At 42.0% G+C, this 21,621-nt stretch overlaps 1 protein-coding gene across 1 annotated transcript in view; it reads left to right on the forward strand.

Annotated features, from left to right (window-relative positions):
* Positions 1 to 21,621, forward strand: part of LOC122558088 (fibrillin-2-like) — a 339,601-nt gene that overhangs the window by 240,907 nt on the left and 77,073 nt on the right. Inside the window, exons 41-46 of the mRNA XM_087994253.1 lie at positions 1,213 to 1,362; positions 3,669 to 3,740; positions 6,884 to 7,009; positions 9,586 to 9,711; positions 16,545 to 16,670; positions 17,783 to 17,899. Of these exons, the coding sequence (XP_087850379.1) occupies positions 1,213 to 1,362; positions 3,669 to 3,740; positions 6,884 to 7,009; positions 9,586 to 9,711; positions 16,545 to 16,670; positions 17,783 to 17,899 (717 nt within the window). The remainder of the gene's footprint in view (positions 1 to 1,212; positions 1,363 to 3,668; positions 3,741 to 6,883; positions 7,010 to 9,585; positions 9,712 to 16,544; positions 16,671 to 17,782; positions 17,900 to 21,621) is intronic.

The following is a 21,621-nucleotide window of genomic DNA, read 5'->3' on the forward strand; positions in this document are numbered from 1 at the left end:
GTGGTGGAAATTGAATAAAGATTCGTGCACCTTGTGTCTCTCACTGTGTCTCACACCTGCACACACACAACATGGGTGCTGGGGATAATATAAGCACCATTGAGGTTAGGCAAGTGGTGTAGAGAATTTGAAAAAAAGAAAAGATAAAAAATACACAGGGATTTAGAATCTCCTCAGTTCAGGGAGACTGACTCTGAGCTGGCTGGCCATAGTCAGTGTACTGTGCACATGTAAATAAAGGGGGACTGAGTGACAGGATAGCGGCCTTTGTGCAGTTACTTCAATCACAAATCTGTGAAGAGCCCTTGCCGTGCAGTGGTAGTGTTCCTATCTCTCGAGCAGGAGGCCTCAGTTCAAGTCCTTGCAATAGCATCTCTGAACAGGTTGGTTTAAAATATATATAAATTCAAGAATCTGTTAGCTAATTCCAGTTTTCTGTTAGAGTGATAAAATGAGAATTCCTAACATTTGACTTTAAAGCTAGGAGACTTAGCACTGAAATCAAAATGAAAATCTTTGACTTACTGTATGGGGAGGCAATGACCATGAGGTCTTATCACTGGACTGTTAATGGAGAGAGCCAGGGAATGTTCTAGCAACACAGGTTTGAATCCGGCCCTGGCAGATGGTGGGATTTGAACTCAATAAAAATCTGGAATTACAAGTCTAATGATGCCCATGAATCCATTGCCGATTATCAGGAAAATCCATCTGGTTCACTGATGGGAAGGAAATTACCATCCTTACCTGGTCTGGTCTACATGTGACTCCAGACCCACAGTAATGTGGTTGACTCCCACTGCTCTCTGGATAACTAAGGATGGGTTATAAATGCTGACCTAGAATCACCCTCATCCCATGATTGACCTAAAATAAATTCAACCAGACACTGATTCATAGTGGACAAATCACTTTGTTAAGCACAGGAAGTGATAAGAAACTGTATCACGTACTCTATAATCCAAGCTCTCAAAGGAACTTGTACCTCTCTTGGAATTTTCAGATATATTAATATTCAATAGAATGTTGGCAGTAAGTGAGAGAATGTCTGGCCAGAAAGTGCAAATGAGTTGGTATGTATTGATGTAAAGTCCAACCTAAATGTTCTACCATCAACAGGCAGCCAACAAATATAAGATCAGAAATATTTCAACAGATGTTTAGATATGATGCCAGACTTTAGATTTTCATACCATTTTTTATTTTTTCCAGACATGAGAAAGAGCTTATGCTATCGACACTACAACGAGACATGTGAGAATGAGCTGTCCTTCAACTTAACCAAAAAAATGTGCTGTTGTTCTTACAATGTGGGTAAAGGCTGGAACAAACCCTGTGAACCTTGCCCAACACCTGCTACATGTGAGTCTATAACCATTCGTACCACCTGGATTACTTTACTCACTCAATGAATGAAAGTAAAACATTCAGTTCAAAAAATTGTTGTCTTTTAAATAGGCTTAAACACATTTTACTTCATTGTAGTTCATTCATGTAGTTCATTTCTGTGTTGACAAGTTATTTAGCTCAGTTGGCTGGACAGCTTGCTTGCAATGCTGAATAATGCTAATAATCCCCCGCTATTGATCAGAAACTCTATCGAACTCACCACATAAATGCAACGGCTACAGGAGCATGTCAGAGGCTAAGAATACTGTGGCGAGTAACTCACCTCCTGACTCCCCAAAGCCTGTCCACCACCTGCAAGGCACAAGTCAGGAGTGTGATGGAATACTGCCTGGATGGGTACAGCTCCAACAACACTCAAGAAGCTTGACACCATCCAGCACAAACCAGCCTGCTTGATTGGCACCACATCCATAAGCATCCACTCCCTCCACCACCGATTCTGAGAAGCAGCAGTGTGTATACCTACAAGATGCATGACAGAAATTCACCAAAGATCTTCAGATAGTACCTTCCAAACCCATGGCCACTTACACCTAGAAGGACAAGGGCAGCAGATACATGGGAACACCACCACCTTCAATATCCCCTCCGAGCAGCTCACCATCCTGACTTAGAAATATACCGCCGTTCCTTCACTGTCATTGGGTCAAAATCCTGGAGTTCCCTCCCCAATGGCATTGTGGGTCAATGTGGACTACAACTCATCAATATCTTCTCTAGGAGCAACTGGGGACAGGCAATAAATGCTGGCCCAGCCAGCAACACTCACATCCCACAAAACGAATATATTTTAAAAAAACATCTGGTTTGAACAGAGTGCGACGATAGGTGCAGCCAATCTGCTCCCCCAGGGAGGGTTAGCAACTTAAACATTATAACAAGGCTGTGTGTGATATATTTAATCACCATTAATAAGGCCTTTCTCTCTTTTTTCCAAACAACTCTGCATGACGATTTTATTATGCCACCTCTGGAACAAGTGGGATTCAAACCCAGGCTGCCTGCTCCAGAGGGACGGGCATTACCAATGCACCACAAGAGTCCCTTTTAGTTGCACATAGGATTCAGTTATAGGGGCAGGATGAGGCCATTCCGCCCCTCAATGCTGTTTCACCACCATTCAATCCAAACCTCTCCCACCCTTTGTGTGTAAAGGTGCTTCCTAACATCTCTCCTGAACGGTCTGGCCCTGATTCTCAGACTATGCCCCGAGTTCTAGAATCCCCAACCAGTGGAAATAGTTTATCTTTATCTACCCTGTCTTTTCCTCTTAATATCTTGAAGACTTTGATCAGATCATTCCTTAAAGTTCTAAATTTTCATGAAAACAGGCCTAATTTATCTAATCTCATTCATAACTTAATCCCTGAAAGTCAGGTTTTGTAAACCTATGTTGTACTCCCTTCAGGGCCGATATATCCTTCCTAGGGTATGGTGCATAGATCTGCATCTGTTCACTAGATTCCTGCTATCATCTTCCTTTTCAGTTTTCTCCATGACCCTTCTGCCCTGCCCCATCTCCTTTTGATCTCTCTCCAATCTTTCTGACATCCCCAAACCACAATCCTCCAGGATTGGCTTCCTCCAGGCCTCCGTCTGCCTTTGTGCCTCCAATGTCCACCCAGCTCCAGATGCTGATCTTTTCCCCCAGTCTTTGGTCTTGCCTCAGTTTTCCAGCCCTTTCTCAACCACACTCTCCCAACTTATCCACAACCTGGGTGTGGCCCCGTGCTGAAGACTTTCCCACCCACGGGCCAGTCAGCCACCCAATCTGGTTGCTTACAGAAAAGAGATGGAAAGAAATGACTGCTAATCAAATCTTGCTGTTCAGTTTGGCAGGACTTGTGGGAAACCCCTTCTTCCAGGTTTCCCAAAGTCTCAGCAGCCCTGCCCCCACTCCCACCTCGCCTTCAAATCAAGATCCATCTCATTATTGCCAGATCTCTTTCCAAATTTCTCTGGGCTACACTCATTTCTATTCATTGTACACTTGTATCCTACTTTTCTTTTCAACAAGTCTATCGCGATATGTTTATAAATTTGTGAAATATTAGATACATTTATCAGGCTTTCCTGATGTTTTGAACTGACTGGTTATAAAGTGCAAAGTCACTTCTCAGGGATTCCAGACAGTGTTCTGAAAGGTGATGTATGGATTCCTGGTCTCAGTTTGTCACAAAGAAATGTACATAGTGTATTAAAATGAAATGAGTAATGGTACATTTTAGATGATTTACTAATACGATTGTGTGTTCTAGCTGAGTACCAGTTGCTGTGTGGAAACCAAGGCCCTGGCTTCACCATTGACTTTGAAACTGGGAAACCTGTTGGTAAGTACAAGCATTTTTTGTACTTGGGTCACGTATTCCTTCCAAGGTATTTGATTTTTGTTAGTATTTTTATAAAAATATTTGGAGAGAATCTGTGTTTAAATGTGAAACTCAAGCCCGAACCATATTTAATTCCCACCCCTAACAGTTGAACAATGCTGCAGTAATCAGACCTCTATGGATTTATTGTGTAACATCAGAAGTCCCATGACACCAGGTTATAGTCCAACAGGTTTATTTGAAATCGCAAGTTTTCAGAGCACTGCCCCTTCCTCAGGTGAAGTGATGAAGAAGTAGTGCTCCGAAAGCTTGTGATTTCAGATAAAACTGTTGAACTATAACCTGGTGTCTTGTGACTTCTGACCCCAGTCCACCTCAGTCCAACACCAGCACCTCCACATCATGAATATATTGTGTAGTGGTCCCAATTATTACATTCTGAAGATTTGATGTAAAGGAAGAAGTTGAGATAACAAGCATTAGGTTGATCAGAGAATAAACAAAACAACTTAGCCCCAATAATCACAATATTTATCAGTGGATGGGTTTCATTCAGATGTCCTTTTAACTCCCAAGCCAATTTTAACCTCTTCACTTCAGTGGAGGGTAACAATTGGGTGAAGTGTAAGACAAACATCTGGGATGGAAATATCTATTGCTGGAAGGAACAAGCTTGGAGATAAAAATGGCACCTCACTAGGCAGGCATCAAGATGGCCAAAACCCAACACTGGGATCTCCTCAATCCTGTGCCTCTGGGATCCCTGTGATCCTGTAACTCTGGAACCTCTGTGACCCTGTGACTCTGGGATCCCTGTGATCCTGTAACTCTGGAACCTCTGTGACCCTGTGACTCTGGGATCCCTGTGATCCTGTAACTCTGGAACCTCTGTGACCCTGTGACTCTGGGATCTTGGTGATCCTGGGATCGCTGTGATCCTGTGACTCTGGGGATGCTCTTCTTTTAGCTAGCATGCCATCCTCCATGACGCTGTTGAGGATAGGAATTGCTGCCATCTCACTGACCACCTTGCTGGGCAGGGTGTACACCCTTGGGGTTTTAATTTTGGGGAAGCCTCACCAGTGGCCTGCTTCACTCGTGTTTGTGTGAATCGATGTCTGTACAGGTTTCCCATCAGATTTCCAGCCAGCTGATGAAAAACCAAATTGCCCCACAAGTTCCGACCCACAATCCACACCCTCCCTTGCTGCTGCTGGGTTTATCAGTCTAAATCAGAGCATCAAGGTTTGAAAACACTGCAATTCAGATTTATACAGAACAGGCTTCAGAAAAGGTACATGGAAATTGAAAAAAATGTTGGCATTTCATTCATTTTCACTTGAATAAAGTTCTGTTTTCATTTTTAAATTTGCAGTCTAGCATGTTCAAAATATATTTTGGGGAAGTTGGATTTTTGTTTTTCATCTGTTATCACTTTCATGATAATGGCATCATTCTTTGATAATCCTTGGAGATTACATGTTTGTCATGAAATGACTACAGAGTTTTGAAGGAGTGGGTGGACAATCTGGTGGGTCAGACCTTGTTTCCCAGACATTGTGAGGCATAATGAACATGACAATGGCCTTAACTGTGGTTGTTTTTCCAACACAGATGGCTACTGAAACCCTGAATAATAGAGAAATTATTATTTTTAGTGGAAACAGGCCAAAAGGCCCAACAAGCCCACACCGACCCTCCAAGTATCCCACCCAGACTTATTTCCCTATTCTAGTACTCTACATTTCCCCTGACCACTGCACCTAACCTATGCATTCCTGAACACAATGGGCAATTTAGCATGGCTAGTTCACCTAACCTGCACATCTTTGGATTATGGTAGGAAACTCATGCAGACTCAGTGGGAATGTGCAAACTCCACACAGAGAACCACCTGAGACTGGAATCAAACCTGGGTCCCTCGATCTGTGAGGTAGTAGTGCTAACCACTGCACCACTGGGCCACCCAAATTATTGTCATTGGTTTTGCAATTACAAGGACATTAACTCAATGCAACATGAAAACAGAGCTAACTTTTGCTTTACTTCTTTAAAACCAGTAATTTAATGGGTAGGTGATGTTTGAATATAACAGTGTACAATTTATATTATTATTGATAAATTTGTGTGTATCATTCTATATTCTCTTCCAGTTCCAAATTTAGTTCGTTAGATATTTTCTCATGAAGACAATAGCTTTTTAAAAACAATTAGTCAATAAATAGAAAAGGTTTGTACTAAAATAAAACCAAGAACCGCAGATGCTGAGGATCTGAAGCAATAGCAGAAATTGCTGGAAAAACTCAGCAGCATCTGAGGAAAGAAGGGTCATTGGACCCAAAACAATAACTCTGTTTTCTTTCCACAGATGCTGCCAGACCTGCTGAGGTTTTCCAGCAACGTCTGTCTTGGTTAATGCAATCTGCTTTATGGAAATGATCTGATGAGAATGCTCCTTCTATGTGGTCAATGTATATATCTCTTTGATGTTCTCCCTCCAGTGACCAGATACTGTTAGATACAATGGTTTAGAATCAGATTGAATGCACTATTTCAATTAACTAATGAAGCTAAAGGCAGGAATATGGCAAAATGATCATAAAGTGTAGCTAGCACTGGAGCCATTTGTAACATTAGCAGCAGCCTGTGAGTAACAGGAGGCTAACAGAAGAAGGACTGGTTGAAAACCCTTACTCTGCTAGCTTCAAATGAAGGGTGGTGTTCTAAAATAGTTGGTGAAGGCAATTTCCAAAGGTGCCTTTACAATACCCAAACCAATATGCTGTCAGACATGTTTCTGATGCTGATTGAGCAGGGGACGGTGTTCCATTAGATAGTTCCGCACCAATTTGTTCAGAGATGATATAACACACCTCTGGAGCAGCTGGGACTTGAACATAAGCCTTCTGAATTGGAGGTAAGGACACTGCCACTGCACCACAAGAGTCTCAGAAGTTGGTCCCTCAAATTAGATGTGAAAATGAGTAACAACTGGGTCTGATTTCACCTGATGCCCTCCTTATGTAGATTGTTTTTTAATTTCACAAAAACCAAATCAATCCAGATGAAGCTATGTATTTTAATATAAATCTCAATGAATGATTGCATTGTATGTCTCTAATTATTAATTTCCTTACCACTAGATATCGATGAATGCAGAAAAATTCCAGGGATTTGTGCAAATGGTGTCTGTATCAATCAGATTGGCAGCTTTCGATGTGAATGTCCAATGGGATTTAGTTACAACGACTTGCTTCTCATCTGTGAAGGTATTGTCACGTTCATTATAAGATCCCACTTCAAATCGGTTTCTGCTATGTCTGACTTTCACATTACATACAATTGTGAGTTCTATTGCCTTATTTCATTTTTTTCGAGTGCTCTTGAGAAAGTGTTAGTGAACTGCCGACTTGAGTTCATGTGTTGTTCACTGCAGTTCATGTGTTGTTAGGAAGAGATTTGCAGGATCTTAACACAGTAAGGGAAGGAATGGCAAAATCATTCCAAATGGTATGTGGCTTGGAATGGGACCAGTCAGTGGGAGTGTTCCTCTGTATCTTTAGCCCTTGTCTGGAGGATACAGGTCACAGGTTTGGAAGGGGCTGTTTAAGGAACCTGAGTAAGTTGTTGAAAGGTAAGTATTCTTGAATACTCTCCTGTTTAACCAAAACTAAAATGTATATATGTGTGAAAGACTTTAACAACCTAATGATTGATTATCAGCATTTCAGTTGCATTTAACAAATTTTCCTGTTCATTTTTTAGTTCTCTGTATACATGAAGATAAAATCTTAAAGATAATCAATCAATCTGCTTGGATAATTTGTTAACAGAAACTGTAAAATATGATCCAAATGTTTAATCAGTTTTTGACATATTTCAGCATTGTGTGCAATTCCAAAACCATATTTTACACATGAAACATAATACAAACATTTTTAAATTAGTTATGAAATCCAGAAGTAAGAATCTTTTTAAGTTACGTTTTTCAATTTAATAAAACAATTTGAATATGTAGCTACAAAGCCTGCAGTTTCTCAGAAAGCAGTCTTACTAAGTGGTAAAAAAAGATGGAGAAAGGCAATTATTCACAAACTTTTCAATGATGGGAGATTTTGACCAAGTTTGCCTTTTGCTATATTATTGTTGGTGTTCAAATGACTTCATATTTCTCACTGATCTAAACATATTGTATTGAAGATGTCCTGTATATTTTACAGTGTAATTAATTCACTTAATCACATTTCAGACTGAAACTTCCTTAAACATGATTAAAATGCAATCTGGGTTCAATATGTCTGTCTGAAAAACACAAATTAAGAACACTTACTTCATCAAGCTCATTTTAATTCCTAGCTATAGTATGTCTCTCTTGCTAAACATGTTTAAAAGACTACAATGTTGACTCCCTCAGAAATTAATTTCATGCACATCACTCAAGTATTATGTGCTTTATTGATGCAGCAAGTTAATCCTATGTCAGCTTCTAATGCTGAAAGACAAAAACACTCCTAAACCTGTTTTATTTCTGAAGACCTGTGCAGTACTTAAGCCGTTAACCTCCTGACCCAATGACTCTGATGTGGGTTTTACCTCCAGCAGTATATTTCACTCGGTGCAGCAATGCTTACAGTATCCCTCATAATGTAAAAGATGAGGTATAAATGTCATGGAACTGAAGGATCAGACAGACATTTATTACAGCTGACCAAAATATACCAATCTTACATTCACTGACACCTAAATGTCTGGGTAAGTAGAAGGCAATTTGTAATAGAGGAAGAGCACATTTCTCATAGTGTGTCACATGATCAGGTGATCCTCAGATAAAATGGCATATGAGATCTTTAGACCCTCGAGTAACTTGATAAGATACAATGATGATATAGGCATGTCTGTTAAAGCATGGGCATTCTGACTGTGACACAACACAACATGATGACATTCTCCAGGTTTATCACATGCCAGCCAAATGTCGAAGCCTCCACTGTGGCAGGCAGGAGGTATACACCTTAAGAAATAGGAACAGCAGCAGGCCATTCAGCCTTCTGAGCATGCTCCACCATTCAACAGGCTGATCCGAGAGTTCATTACAATGCAGAAATGTACCACCAACCATCTTGGTCTTAGGAAAAATGTTAGGCGTCCAGAGCTCAAATCTGAAACAATAACCAGCTTTTTCACAGATGCAAAGAAGGAATCTTCATTTATTTGAGGTTCCATGCTTGTTTCATTCTGGAAAATCATTTGCCAGTCTTGCTGATTTCCTTCCTTTGCCTTTCCTCGAACTCACAGCATACTCATTGCTTTCTTTTCCAGCTTCTCCCTCAACAATCAGTCACCTTTGTTCCTGATCAGCTCATTTCCCTGATGATAACTTGCCATGATGGAAAGGTGCAGTTGTTAGATAAGGCTGTCACAGATACCAAACATTCATGCGTCTTCACCAATGAGTTGTAACCCATCTGATGTCTGCAACCAAGTCTTGTTTAAATGAACACAAGCCCCATTATTAGATATGCCCCAGGAGCCTAGTTCGAGAATAATGATTGTGTTCCCTCATCCAGTTTGTCTGGGATGAAATTTCCACGCCTGAGTCACAATGTCTGCTCCATTTACAGTAACACTATTTTTATATCCAGATTTAATTTTGAACTTGGTGAACATGAAATAAAAACAACTTTATTTACTGTATTCTATTTCTAGTTATAAAGCTCTGTTTTAATTGAAGTCTGCTACATTTTGAGCATTCCAATCTCCATTAATCTTCTTAACTTTTCAGTGTTGTGTTACTTCTAACTCAGACTTTGAGACACTACAAATGGTATTTTTGCCTTTATTTCAGATATTGACGAATGCAGTAATGGTGACAACCTTTGTCAACGTAATGCAGACTGTATTAACATTCCTGGCAGTTACCGTTGTGAATGTTCTGCTGGATATAAACTAGCACCTAATGGAGCTTGCATTGGTAAGAGTTTATTCAGTAAGGCAACAGCTTCTGGTGAAAATTAAGCTTCATTGTTGGATTTTCTTATTCTTTCATGGAATGTGAGTGTCACTGGCTGGGCCAGGTTAACTCTCCCTAATTGCCCTTAAGAAGGTGATGTTGAGCGAATCATTCCAGTCCAACCAACCCATATCAGTCATTAGGCAGGATGGTGGACATGTTGTTTGTATATTGCTACAACTGTGATTTGTATTGAAATAGCACAGAAAATCATCTCACATTGCTTCACAGATGCATAGTCATAATAAAGGCACCGAGTCAAAGACGTAGGAGTTAGTAAGGATGACCAAAAGCTTAGTCAATGAGTTTGTTATGAAGGAGAGCTTCGGAAGAGAAACCCTGTAGCTGAGGTGACTGATTATATGTCGAGAATGCAAAGGAAGTGGGTGAGGCTGTGGGATGTACAAGAATTCAGATTTGAGAACATCAGAAAATTTGGTGGGATAGGCTTCATAGGATTGAATGCAATTTTAAAGGCAGTGTGGAGTGGAACTAAAAGGGAATGTAAACATGAGGATGAGCATTTTGAATTTGTCAGGTTAGTGACAGAGGCAGGGTTAGCATGCCACTGCAGTAATGAATGAGTAAGAAATGATACAGGCAGCAGAGTTCTGAAGAAGCTACAAAGGAATGGGAATATGGCCAAGAGATCATTGGAATTATTCTGGCTGGAAATAATAAATGAGAGTTTCAGCAGCAGCTGCCCTGAGCTATGGGCAGAGGCAAGTGGTATTATGGCAGTGGAAGGGGTGGTCTTCCTCATGGAGAGGACGTGTGATCAGAAGTTCATCACAGACTTGACCAAGACACCAAAGTTACAATCAGGTCTGGTTTAAACTTCAGCAGTTGCTAGAGGACAAGTTGAAATTGGTGATCAGGTCGAGTTCAGTGAAGAAGCCTGAGCACAAACAGTCAGTGTTCAGTGAAATCCCAACACTGATCTCAGACGAGCAGTCTGACTACATCGAGACAGCTGATCGGGCGAGTGAAGTGGTGGAGAGGTGGGATTTTTGTATCATCAGTGAGCATGTGAAAGGTGTGTGCGTGAGGTGTAACCAAAGGGGCAGCATGTTGACAATGATGGATCATGGACAGGGCACAGGGGTATCCTCACAGAAACAACAGCACTGCAGAGGGGTCAGGTGATACAATAGGAGAAACCTTTGTTAGACATGTTTTAGCTACTTATCAAGGACAGTTTCTCTGATCTGAACAACATTGGACATTGGCCAACAGTATAAAATACTTCAGAGGCTGAGAGCAATTCTGAGAGAAATGCTTCATGGACAGTGTCAAAGAGGATATTGATTGATGTTTCGAGAGCAAAGGGGAGTTAAAATAAAGTGGCAAAAACTAAGAGGTAATGTTTTAAAAGGAAAATCAAATTTGCAAGGATAGGGAATGTCAATGGCAACTGGGTATGGAAGTTGACAATGGATGGAAGGGAAAGTAAGGTCTGCAGATGCTGGAGATCAAAGTTGAAACTTTATTGCTGGAACAGCACAGCAGGTCAGGCAGCATCCAGGGAACAGGAGATTCGACGTTTCGGGCACAGGCCGTTTCCTGAAGAAGGGCCTGTGCCCGAAACGTCGAATCTCCTGTTCCCTGGATGCTGCCTGACCTGCTGTGCTGTTCCAGCAATAAAGTTTCAACAATGGATGGAAGGGATTTTATTGGGAATACAGCCAGAGGAGCTGGAGTTGTGTCTTGCAGGAGAGACAATCTTAGAAACAACATCATGATGGAGAGGTTACAGAGAAATAAGTGAGGTTTGGAGCACAGCAGGGAGCCTGGGGAGAGGTTTGCTATTGCAGGCTGGGACTGGGGAAACAACAGAGCCAATTGAATCAATAGTTTTGGTCTTTGTGAAAAAGATGTCCACCATGTTCTTGGGCCTGTTGTATTTTACAATGATCCTTGAGGAATGAGGAGTAAGGAGTCTGACCTGATTGTACTTGATGCTGTCCAGCCAAATTTAATTATAATTGTTTAATAGGAACAAGGGGAGGCCATTCAGCCCCTTGAGCCTATTCCACCATTCAATGAGATCTGTGGCTAATTCCATTTGCCAGCCTTTGGCCCATATCCCTTAATACCTCTGCTTAACAAGAAACTTTCTCTTTCAGATTTAAAATTACCAACTGATACAGCATCCTCTGCTATTTGTGGAAGAGAGTACCAACCTCTCCCACTCTTTGTATGTAGATCTTCTTCCAAATGTCTCTCCTGAATGGTTTGGCCCTCATTCTCAGACTATGCCCCTAGTTCCCCAATCCCCAACCAGTGGATACAGTTTATCTCAATCTGCCCTTTTTTTCCCTTCTTGGACCTGCTGAGTGCCAAACAAACTGACCATTAATTGGTTTAATTTTATCCGAAATATAAATTGGAGTGTCTAAACAACTTGATTGGGAGTGGCAGATCCAAGGTTGTAATATTTAATTGAGACCTCTTGCCTAATATTTTGACAGCAATTTAAAATTGATCCATCCTGCATGGCTTTCTTGAAATTTACTATTCCTGGGTGCAGCTAGATCCAAGGAGAAAGTGAGGACTGCAGTTATTGGAGATCAGAGTCGAAGAGTGTGGTGCTGGAAAAGCACAGCAGGTCAAGCAACAAGCAAGAAGCAGGAGAGTTGACGTTTCGAGCATAAGCTCTTCATCAGGAATGAGGGGGTGGCCCAAGGAGACTGGGACATAAATGGGAGAGGGGTGGGGCTGGGCAGAAGGTAGCTGGGAATGTGATAGATCGATGAAGGTGGGGAGAAGGTGATAGGTCAGAGAGGAGGGTGGAGCGGGTAGGTGGGAAGGAAGGAGGACAGGTAGGACAGGTCATGAGGGCAGTGCCGAGTTGGAAGGTTGGATCTGGGATAAGGTGGGGGAAGGACAAATGAGGAAACTGGTGAAATCCACATTGATCCTGTGTGGTTGGAGGGTCACAAGGTGGAAGGTAAGGCATTCTTCCTCCAGGCATCTGGTGGTTAAAGTTTAGTGGTGCAGGAGGCCCAGGACTTGTATGTCCTTGGTGGAGTATGAGGGGGAGTTAAAATCTTTGGCCACAGAGCAGTGGGATTGTTTAGTGCATGTGTCAATCTCTGATGAATATCTCTGTGACACACACACTAAGCAACCCCACCGCCCTGTAGCCAAACACTTTAACTCCCCCTCCCGCTCCACCATGGACATGCAGGTCCTGGGCCTCCTCCACCACTAAACCCTAACCACCTGACGCCTGGAGGAAGAACGCCTCATCTTCCGCCTTGGGACCCTCTAACCACACAAGATCAATGTGGATTTCACCAGTTTCCTCATTTCCCTACCCCCACCTTATCCAAGATCCAACCTTCCAACTCGACACCACCCTCTTGAACAGTCCTAACTGTCCATCTTCCTTCCCACCTATCTGCTCCACCCTCCTCTCCGACCTATCGCCTCTACCCCCCCCCCCACCTCCATCCACCTATCGCATTGGCAGCTACCTTTCCCCCAGCCCCCGTCCCATTTATCTCTCACCCCCCCCTGGCCCACTGACCTCATTACTGATGAAGGGATTATGCTTGAAACATCAACTCTCTTGCTTCTTCGGTGCTACTTGACTGGCTGTGCTTTTCCAGCACCACACTCTTCTATTGCAGCTGGATTCCACAAATAAGGGCCAAATTTTCACTTCCAAGCTGGGAGCACAGAGTCATGAACATTCCTCTGCCACTAACCTGACTCAGCGGGAAGTGGGATGGATGTTCTAATTTTCATTTTGTGAGCCAGTTGCTAATGGGAGTTGATCCCATCATCTCCAGAAACAGACTGGAGGCTGCCACAGGACTGAGGTGGACTCTGAAAAACTCTCACCTGGGACTTGATCCCAGCTATAAAAGAAACGCCTCTATCCCTCATATCCTTCACCCCTCAACCCCGTCCACCACCAACACACTCCCATGTCCCATCCTTGCTGACTCATGTAACTTCATGACCCCTATTCACCACCCATACATTCCATGCCAGTGTATACCCCTCCATAGTCCCTATGTCAACATAATGCTGATACATGCTAACACATGATCCCACTCGCCTATCTTTGGCCTAACAAGCTCCATGACAACTCACCTATTATCCCCATGGGCAGACCTCCAGAGCCAAGCTCAAAGGAGCTAAAATAAAGTTCTAAATGTCTATTGATAGCTACACTATTTATTTAAAAAAACTCAATCATTAAAACCTATTCAATGTATTTAATGTAATTTTAAAATTTCATTGAAGTATTTAATCCCATATGACAATGCATATTTGGATTCATAGCCTTATATCAAAGATTTGGAACAGTCAATGAAACTGTGACTTTACAAGTCCCCAACTTTGATAATGATAGGGTCAGTTATGTAGCATTAATAATATAATGATACCCTTCAAGATTATATAGTCATAGAGTCATAGAAACAGACTCTTCAAACTGAACTAGTGACACCTACCTGTTCCTGGCCCATATCCCTCCAAACTTTTCCTATTCATGTGTCCATCCAAATGTCTTTTAAACATTATAATTGTACCCACATCCACCATCTCAGGAAGTACATTCTACACGCAAACCAGCCTCTGTATAAAACGTTTGCCTCTCTTCTCAAATCTTTTTAAATCCCTCTCCTCTCACCTTAAAAAGTACCCCCACTCTTGAAATTCTCCATCCCAGGGAAAAGTCAACTACCATTAACTCTATCTACACCTCTCATCATTTTATAAACTTCTATCAGGTCATCTCTCAACCTCCTACATTCCAGCGAAAAATGTTCCAGCCTATCCAGTCTTTTTTTATAACTCAATCCTTCCATACCCAGCAACATCCTGGTAAATCTCTTTCAAACCATCTCCAGTTTAATAATGTCCTTCCTATAACTGGGCGACCAGAACTGGACACAGTTCTCCAGAAGATGCCTCACCAATGTCCTGTACAACCTCAACCTGACGACCTAACTCCTATACTTAAAGGACTGAGCAATGAAGGCATGTGTGCCAAACACCTTTTTAACCACCCTGATATACATGACATAATGTTCAAGACTTATGGAGCTGCACCCCTAGGTTCCTCTGTTCTACAGCACTACCCAAGGACCGATGTCACTAAACAGCTTGGTAATTTCATTGAGACCATTTTTGCACATTGTCATCCCTTTGTTTAAGAGAACCACAGGAGAAACTACCTTTCCAAAAGGGTGCCTGCCCTCTGCAAATGATTCCAGCCGTTTTGGAATTGTTGCTGAATTGTTTAAAGCTCAGGAGTCATATTTTGGACATCCCACTAGTATATCTGATTGAAAGTAGCCACACCTTTATATATATAAATATCTGTGAAATAATGACCTGCAAACAGTCGTGCTCCCCTAACAGACCTGCTCCCCTTCCTCCATCTCCCTCTGATGCTGCCTGGACCATGGGTGGGATTTCTGGAATCAGAGTTCCGAAACCATTTTGGCTAAACCTGAGTCCCTTTACGTTATTGCTAAAAGTCAGCTCTCCTTGTTTTTATACGACATTGTTTATGGGCTAGGAGGAATGTGAATGCTAGCCCTCAAGTAATCTTGTGCAAAGATCGGTTGATTACCTTCCTTCCTTCCTTCCAATTATCGATCATGTCATTCCCCCTGCCTACCTTCCAATCACCAACCCCACGTTCACTCCCAGTTCTCCTCCCTTCCGGTGTCAGAGTCTGATAGCCAGTTACCAACACTGTGTCTTTAGCATTTGTTAGTCATCACAGGGTGTTCTCCATGGCCCCAGATGTGCTTTTGTTCTGCTGGATGCAAACAAAGTGAAAATGAGGAATAAGATCCTAACATTAATATCGCTCCCTATAAATAACGGGCTGACTTTTGCGTTTCTAAACTGTCTGATTCTTATAGTCAAAGACAGAGGTTACTGGAAAAACTCAGCAGATCTGGAAGCATTTGTGAAGAGAAATCAGAATTAATGTTTCTGAGGAAGGGTCACTGGCTCTGAAATGTTAACTCTGATTTCTTTCCAAAGATGCTGCCAGACCTGCTGAGCTTTTCCAGCAATTTCTATTTTTGTCCCTGTTTTGCAGCATCCATGGTTCTTTTAGTTTTGATTCTTTTAGTTCTCAGCTAGTGGGACAAGTACAGTGGAGTAAAGTCAATAAATGCTGCGATCATGAATAGTTTTGTAAGGAACACATTACACTTTCTCACTCTGTGATTTTTCATAGTTGTAATTCAGATATCCTCAGTTCAGAGACCAGTGAGATGGTAAAGGGCAAAAAAAGAATTATTTGGAAAAAAATAGACTTTACTGACTTGAAGATATTAATGACTTAAAATTTCATTTTAATCTTTTAGACTGAAATTGTTTTGTGAGATATCAACACAAGAAAGTATTAAATGTCAGTTTGAAATTTCTACACAATCAGTAAGAACAAAGTGTTAACTAGGTTAAAATAAATTACTTTAAATGCGCTTAACGGAATGTTTTGGTTGATTTGCACAGCCTGATTTCAACCCTTTGTGTTGATAGCAATGTTATATTTGTTCCATCTGTATGCCAGTGTGGTTTGATGGAAGCTAAAGCATTATCAATTGTTATACTGAAATGGAATGGCAGTTAAAAGGTTGAGTTGGGTTTCTGAGATCATCCATCACGCATTTAGCAGGAGATCTTTAGAAATTCAATAGAAATGATTTTAAAAGCAGAAGAAACCCCACACAAATTCAACCTTCTGTTTTTAACTTTATAACATTTTGAATGTCAACCTTTCATCTAATAGCAAGTGTACTCTACGATTCCTTTAGATCGCAATGAGTGTCTGGAAATTCCAAATGTCTGTAGTCATGGTGACTGCATTGACCTGAAAGGAAGTTATCGGTGTACCTGCCACAATGGCTTCAAGCAGACTCCTGATCAGACCATGTGCATGGGTAAGTGAGATGTTCAGCTGCTGGCTTCATTAATGGAAGCATTACTGGAATATAGGCTTCCCTCTTTCCAGTGTTCCCCAGACTGAAAAACTAACTGAGGAGTCTATTAGATACTAGCTAAAGTCACCTGTGGTAACTAGATGTAACTGTCTGCAACTTAATAAATGAAAAATGTAACAGTTTGCTGATTAAAGTTCTTATAAAATAGATATAGTTGAAAGACCAATGTTATTACAAAATAAACAATTGTCAATATTAATTTTCCTTTGTGGCCAATTATTGGAGTTAATGACTCTCTGAAATATCAAGCAAATTGTTCAGGTCCCATAGGTGCAGGTGTGAAGGCAGGCCAGGAGGAATTTCCCCAAAGGTAACACCATCTGGAGGTGACACAATCCAATCTCTGGGTGACCTTCAGGAGATAGGCCATCTCTTACAGAGGCAGTCTGCATTAATAATTGCCCACTTGTGGGCTCTCTGGGGATTTCCTTCTGAAAGGATAACCTTAGAATGTTTATTTTGTTGAATTTTAACCTTTACAGAGGACTCCTCAAGTGCCCCTCTGTTCCTATCCAATGGTGGCAACTCATCTAATGGGGCTGCTGACCCACTGATTGGGACTAAATTTCCAAAGTTCACCCAACAACAAACTCATGAATGGCCACTTAATGGCCTGCCTCTGGAAAAGTCTACCTTGTGGAGAGTTAGAGCAAGAATGCCCCCATATTATCTTTATAGCCGAAGCATCATAGCCTTTCCATAGAGGAGGTTGAGATACCTAGTGGGGACATGAGCTGAAATGTGGAGTCCTGAGTCTGTGGCAGCAATGGCCAAAACTGCTCTTAGAGATCTCTTCCTCCTCCCCTTTCCACCTTCCCAACACTGAGAGATCACAACAAATAGGGTCACTCTGGGGAATACGTCAGAAAGCACTGGTCTGAGAGCAGAACTTTTAATGAGCATGACCATAAAGGATGGAGCATCTTACATTTAGGATCAGCTATATGCTCTTGTATGTTTATAACATAGTCATCATACATATATATAGTTTGCTCAAAGCAATGTTTATATACATTCAGATTAGTATTAAGCAAATGGTTTCATATTTATAGATATTGATGAATGTGAACGACAGCCTTGTGGAAATGGAACTTGCAAGAACACTGTGGGATCGTACAATTGTCTTTGCTTCCCAGGATTTGAGATAACTCACAATAATGACTGCATGGGTGAGTCATAAGACCGATACTGATCAGATTTCCTTTCTCACCTCTGTAACATAGCAATTTAAACCATAGCACCATAAGATATCGGAGCAGAAATTAAGCCATTCTGCCCTTTGAGTCTGCTCCACCATTGAATCATGGCTGATAGGTCTTTCAACTCCATTTTCCTGCTTTCTCCCTGTAGCCTTTTGGTCCCCTTGGCAATCAAGAACATATCTATCTCTGTTTTAAATATATTCAGTGAACAGGCCCCCACCAGCCTTTCGTGGCAATGAACTCCATAGATTCCCTACTCTCTAGCTGAAGAAGTTTCTCCTTATCTCTAGTCTAAAAGGTCTTCCCTTTACTCTCAGGCTTGCCCTCAGGTCCTAGTCTCTCCTACCGATGGAAACATCTTCCCAACATCCACTCTGTCCAAGCCATTCAGTATTCTATAAGTTTCAATCAGATCCCCCCTCATCCATATAGAGTCCATTGAGTATAAACTCAGAGTCATCAAACCTTCCTCATATGTTAAGCCTTTCATTTCTGGGATAATTCTCGTGAACCTCCTCTGGACCCACTCCAGGGTCAGTGCATCCTTTCTTACATATGTGGCCCAGTATTGCTCACAATATTCCAAATATAGTGCTGTGCTCCAAATATAGTCAATTAGAATTGACTCGTTAATGTAAGCTTTACCTGATGGAAATCTATCCCCTACCAAAGAGCTAATCGGGAAAAGGTCATGGATAAGTAATTACCTTGTACACGCTGTCATTTGTAGTTGCCTTATGCCATCGTCTGTGACCCTCCCACATTGCTGACCACTTCCTGCACGGTGTTCTGTTGGCAGAAGCTGACATGTGAAAGCGTGTTTTGTGAGTAGATGCAATCCTAATCTCACTGAGCCCAACTGACTAGAATAGCACCAAGATTCTTAACTTGGCAAGTGAATAAACATACAACATATTCTTGCATTGCTCTGCTAGAAGAAGTATTGCAATGCATCTGTACCCTGAACAAAGTCAAAAAGTGTGGCGCTGGAAAAGCCCTTCATCAGAAATGGCTTATGCCCAAAACGTTGATTTTCCTGCTCCTCAGATGCTGCCTGACCTGCTGTGCTTCTCCAGTGCCACACTTTTCGACTCTGATCTCTAGCATCTGTGATCCTCACTTTCTCTCTGCACCCTGAACTAATATCATTTAAGGTGCCAAATACCCAAACAGTGCAGGTGAGATGATGTTTTCAATGATGTTATATATTGCTAAATGTCCAGAAGCACTCAGCACAGTTTTTGGAAGTGCTTAAGTGTGCTCGGGGATTTGCCATATTGGTGACAGGGCAGGCCAGGGAGAGGGTGATCTGTCCACATGTGGTGTATAACAGTCATGGAGTCTACAGCTACACAGCCTCTGGGTCTACAACATGATAGAGAGATTAAGCAAAGGCTGGAGAGAGGGTAAACTCTGTGCTCGAGCATCTCGCTGTCCCTTGGTCTGGTGCTCACTTGCTCCATCGCTTGGTAGTACAGAGGTTGAATGTTGCTAAAAAAAGAAACTTGTTGCTGAAACTTTTGATCTTGTGTTCTTGATGACAAACACAAGAATGACAAATTTCAAATGATCACAATTTATATTTCAAGGAAAAGGGTGTTGATTGGTTGACAAGTTGGTTCCCCTTTTGGCAATAATTGTTCAATTATTGAGGAGTTGACGATGTGCATGTCTATTCACTGCGTGCTATTTGGTCACATCTGGTTGTGTTTACAGAGAAAAAGGAACTAAACTCAAGTAATCGGCTAAAAGTGTGAGATAGTAAATTTAAAAAGCTGCTGTACCCAAAGAACATTGTGTGTCATAACTGCCGTTCTGCAAGGCACGAAGCACAGCACTTAACAGTGAATCAACACTGCCACAGACCCCATCAATGTGCTCTTATACATAGCTCCTTTGAAATCCTCATTTGATGTAAGAGTCCATCAGTTGTCTCATCTTCTAGTGAACTAGCAACAGAGCTATCCTTGACCCCAGCCTCTGGGTTCTCTCGTCTGTATGACTGAGCATGTTATGATACCCATCTCGATACCATCCTCCACAGTGTGTGCAGCACAAGTACCTGAGCTGGAGACTGCAACTCTCAGATTATGTGACAGAGTTGCTTTCTCAAAGCTGTGCTCTTTGCTCTCTTTCATTCTCGTAAGGCTACTGTAACGAAGCAGGCAGCGTTTATCAGGTGTCTGAGAAATGGGAATTAGTGTGAGAGGGGGGTTTGGATGGGAATCAAGAGGTTTGTGGTTCCACTGTCCACAGTTTGTACTGCATCCAGATATCAGGATGAAAATGTAGAAGCTGAGAAAGGACCATGACATCACCTTTAGCATTTTTATCCATGTGAGAAGCTGCAGGTCCTGCTGTAGTCACCCCTGTGATGTATACAGCCACCTCCTCCAGGGGCTTCAGGACATGTTAGTATAATTTTCCCTTAGAGTCATAGAGTCATAGAGATGTACAGCATAGAAACAGACCCTTCGGTCCAACCCGTCCATGTCGACCAGATATCCCAACCCAGTCTAGTCCCACCTGCCAGCACCCGGCCCCTATCCCTCCAAACCCTTCCTATTCAAATACCCATGCAGATGCTTTTTAAATGTTGCAATTGTACCAGCCTCCATCACTTCCTCTGGCAGCGCATTCCATACATGTACCACCCTCTGCGTGAAAAAGTTGCCCCTTAGGTCTCTTTTATATCTTTCCCCTCTCACCCTAAACCTATGCCCTCTAGTTCTGGAATCCCCGAACCCAGGGAAAAGACTTTGTCTATTTATCCTATCCATGCCCCTCTTAATTGTGTAAACCTCTATAAGGTCACCCCTCAGCCTCCGATGCTCCAGGGAAAACAGCCCCAGCCTGTTCAGCCTCTCCCTATAGCTGAAATCCTCCAACCCTGGCAACATCCTTGTAAATCTTTTCTGAACCCTTTCAAGTTTCACAACATCTTTCCGATAGGAAGGAGACCAGAATTGCACGCAATATTCCAACATGGCCTAACCAATGTCCTGTGCAGCCGCAACATGACCTCCCAACTCCTGTACTCAATACTCTGACTAATAAAGGAAAGTATACCAAATGTCTTCTTCACTATCCTATCTACCTGTGACTCCATTTTCAAGGAGCTATGTACCTGCACTCCAAGGTCTCTTTGTTCAGCAACGCTCCCTAGGACCTTACCATTAAGTGTATAAGTCCTGCTAAGATTTGCTTTCCCAAAATGAAGCACCTCGCATTTATCTGAATTAAACTCCATCTGCCACTTCTCAGCCCATTGGACCATCTGGTCCAGATCCTGTTGTAATCTGAGGTAACCCTCTTCGCTGTCCACTACACCTTCAATTTTGGTGTAATCTGCAAACTTACTAACTGTACCTCTTACGCTCACATCCAAATCATTTATGTAAATGACAAAAAGTAGAGGGCCCAGCACTGATCCTTGTGGCACTCCACTGGTCACAGGCCTCCAGTCTGAAAAACAACCCTCCACCACCCTCTGTCTTCTACCTTTGAGCCAGTTCTGTATCCAAATGGCTAGTTCTCCCTGTATTCCATGAGATCTAACCTTGCTAATCAGTCTCCCATGGAGAACCTTGTTGAACGCCTTACTGAAGTCCATATGGATCACATCTACTGCTCTGCCCTCATCAATCTTCTTTGTTACTTCTTCAAAAAACTCAATCAAGTTTGTGAGA

Source organism: Chiloscyllium plagiosum, unplaced genomic scaffold (assembly GCF_037043375.1).
Source record: "Chiloscyllium plagiosum isolate Xiang-an unplaced genomic scaffold, Cpla_swu_hap1 HiC_scaffold_2, whole genome shotgun sequence".
NCBI classification, from domain to species: Eukaryota; Metazoa; Chordata; class Chondrichthyes; order Orectolobiformes; family Hemiscylliidae; genus Chiloscyllium; species Chiloscyllium plagiosum.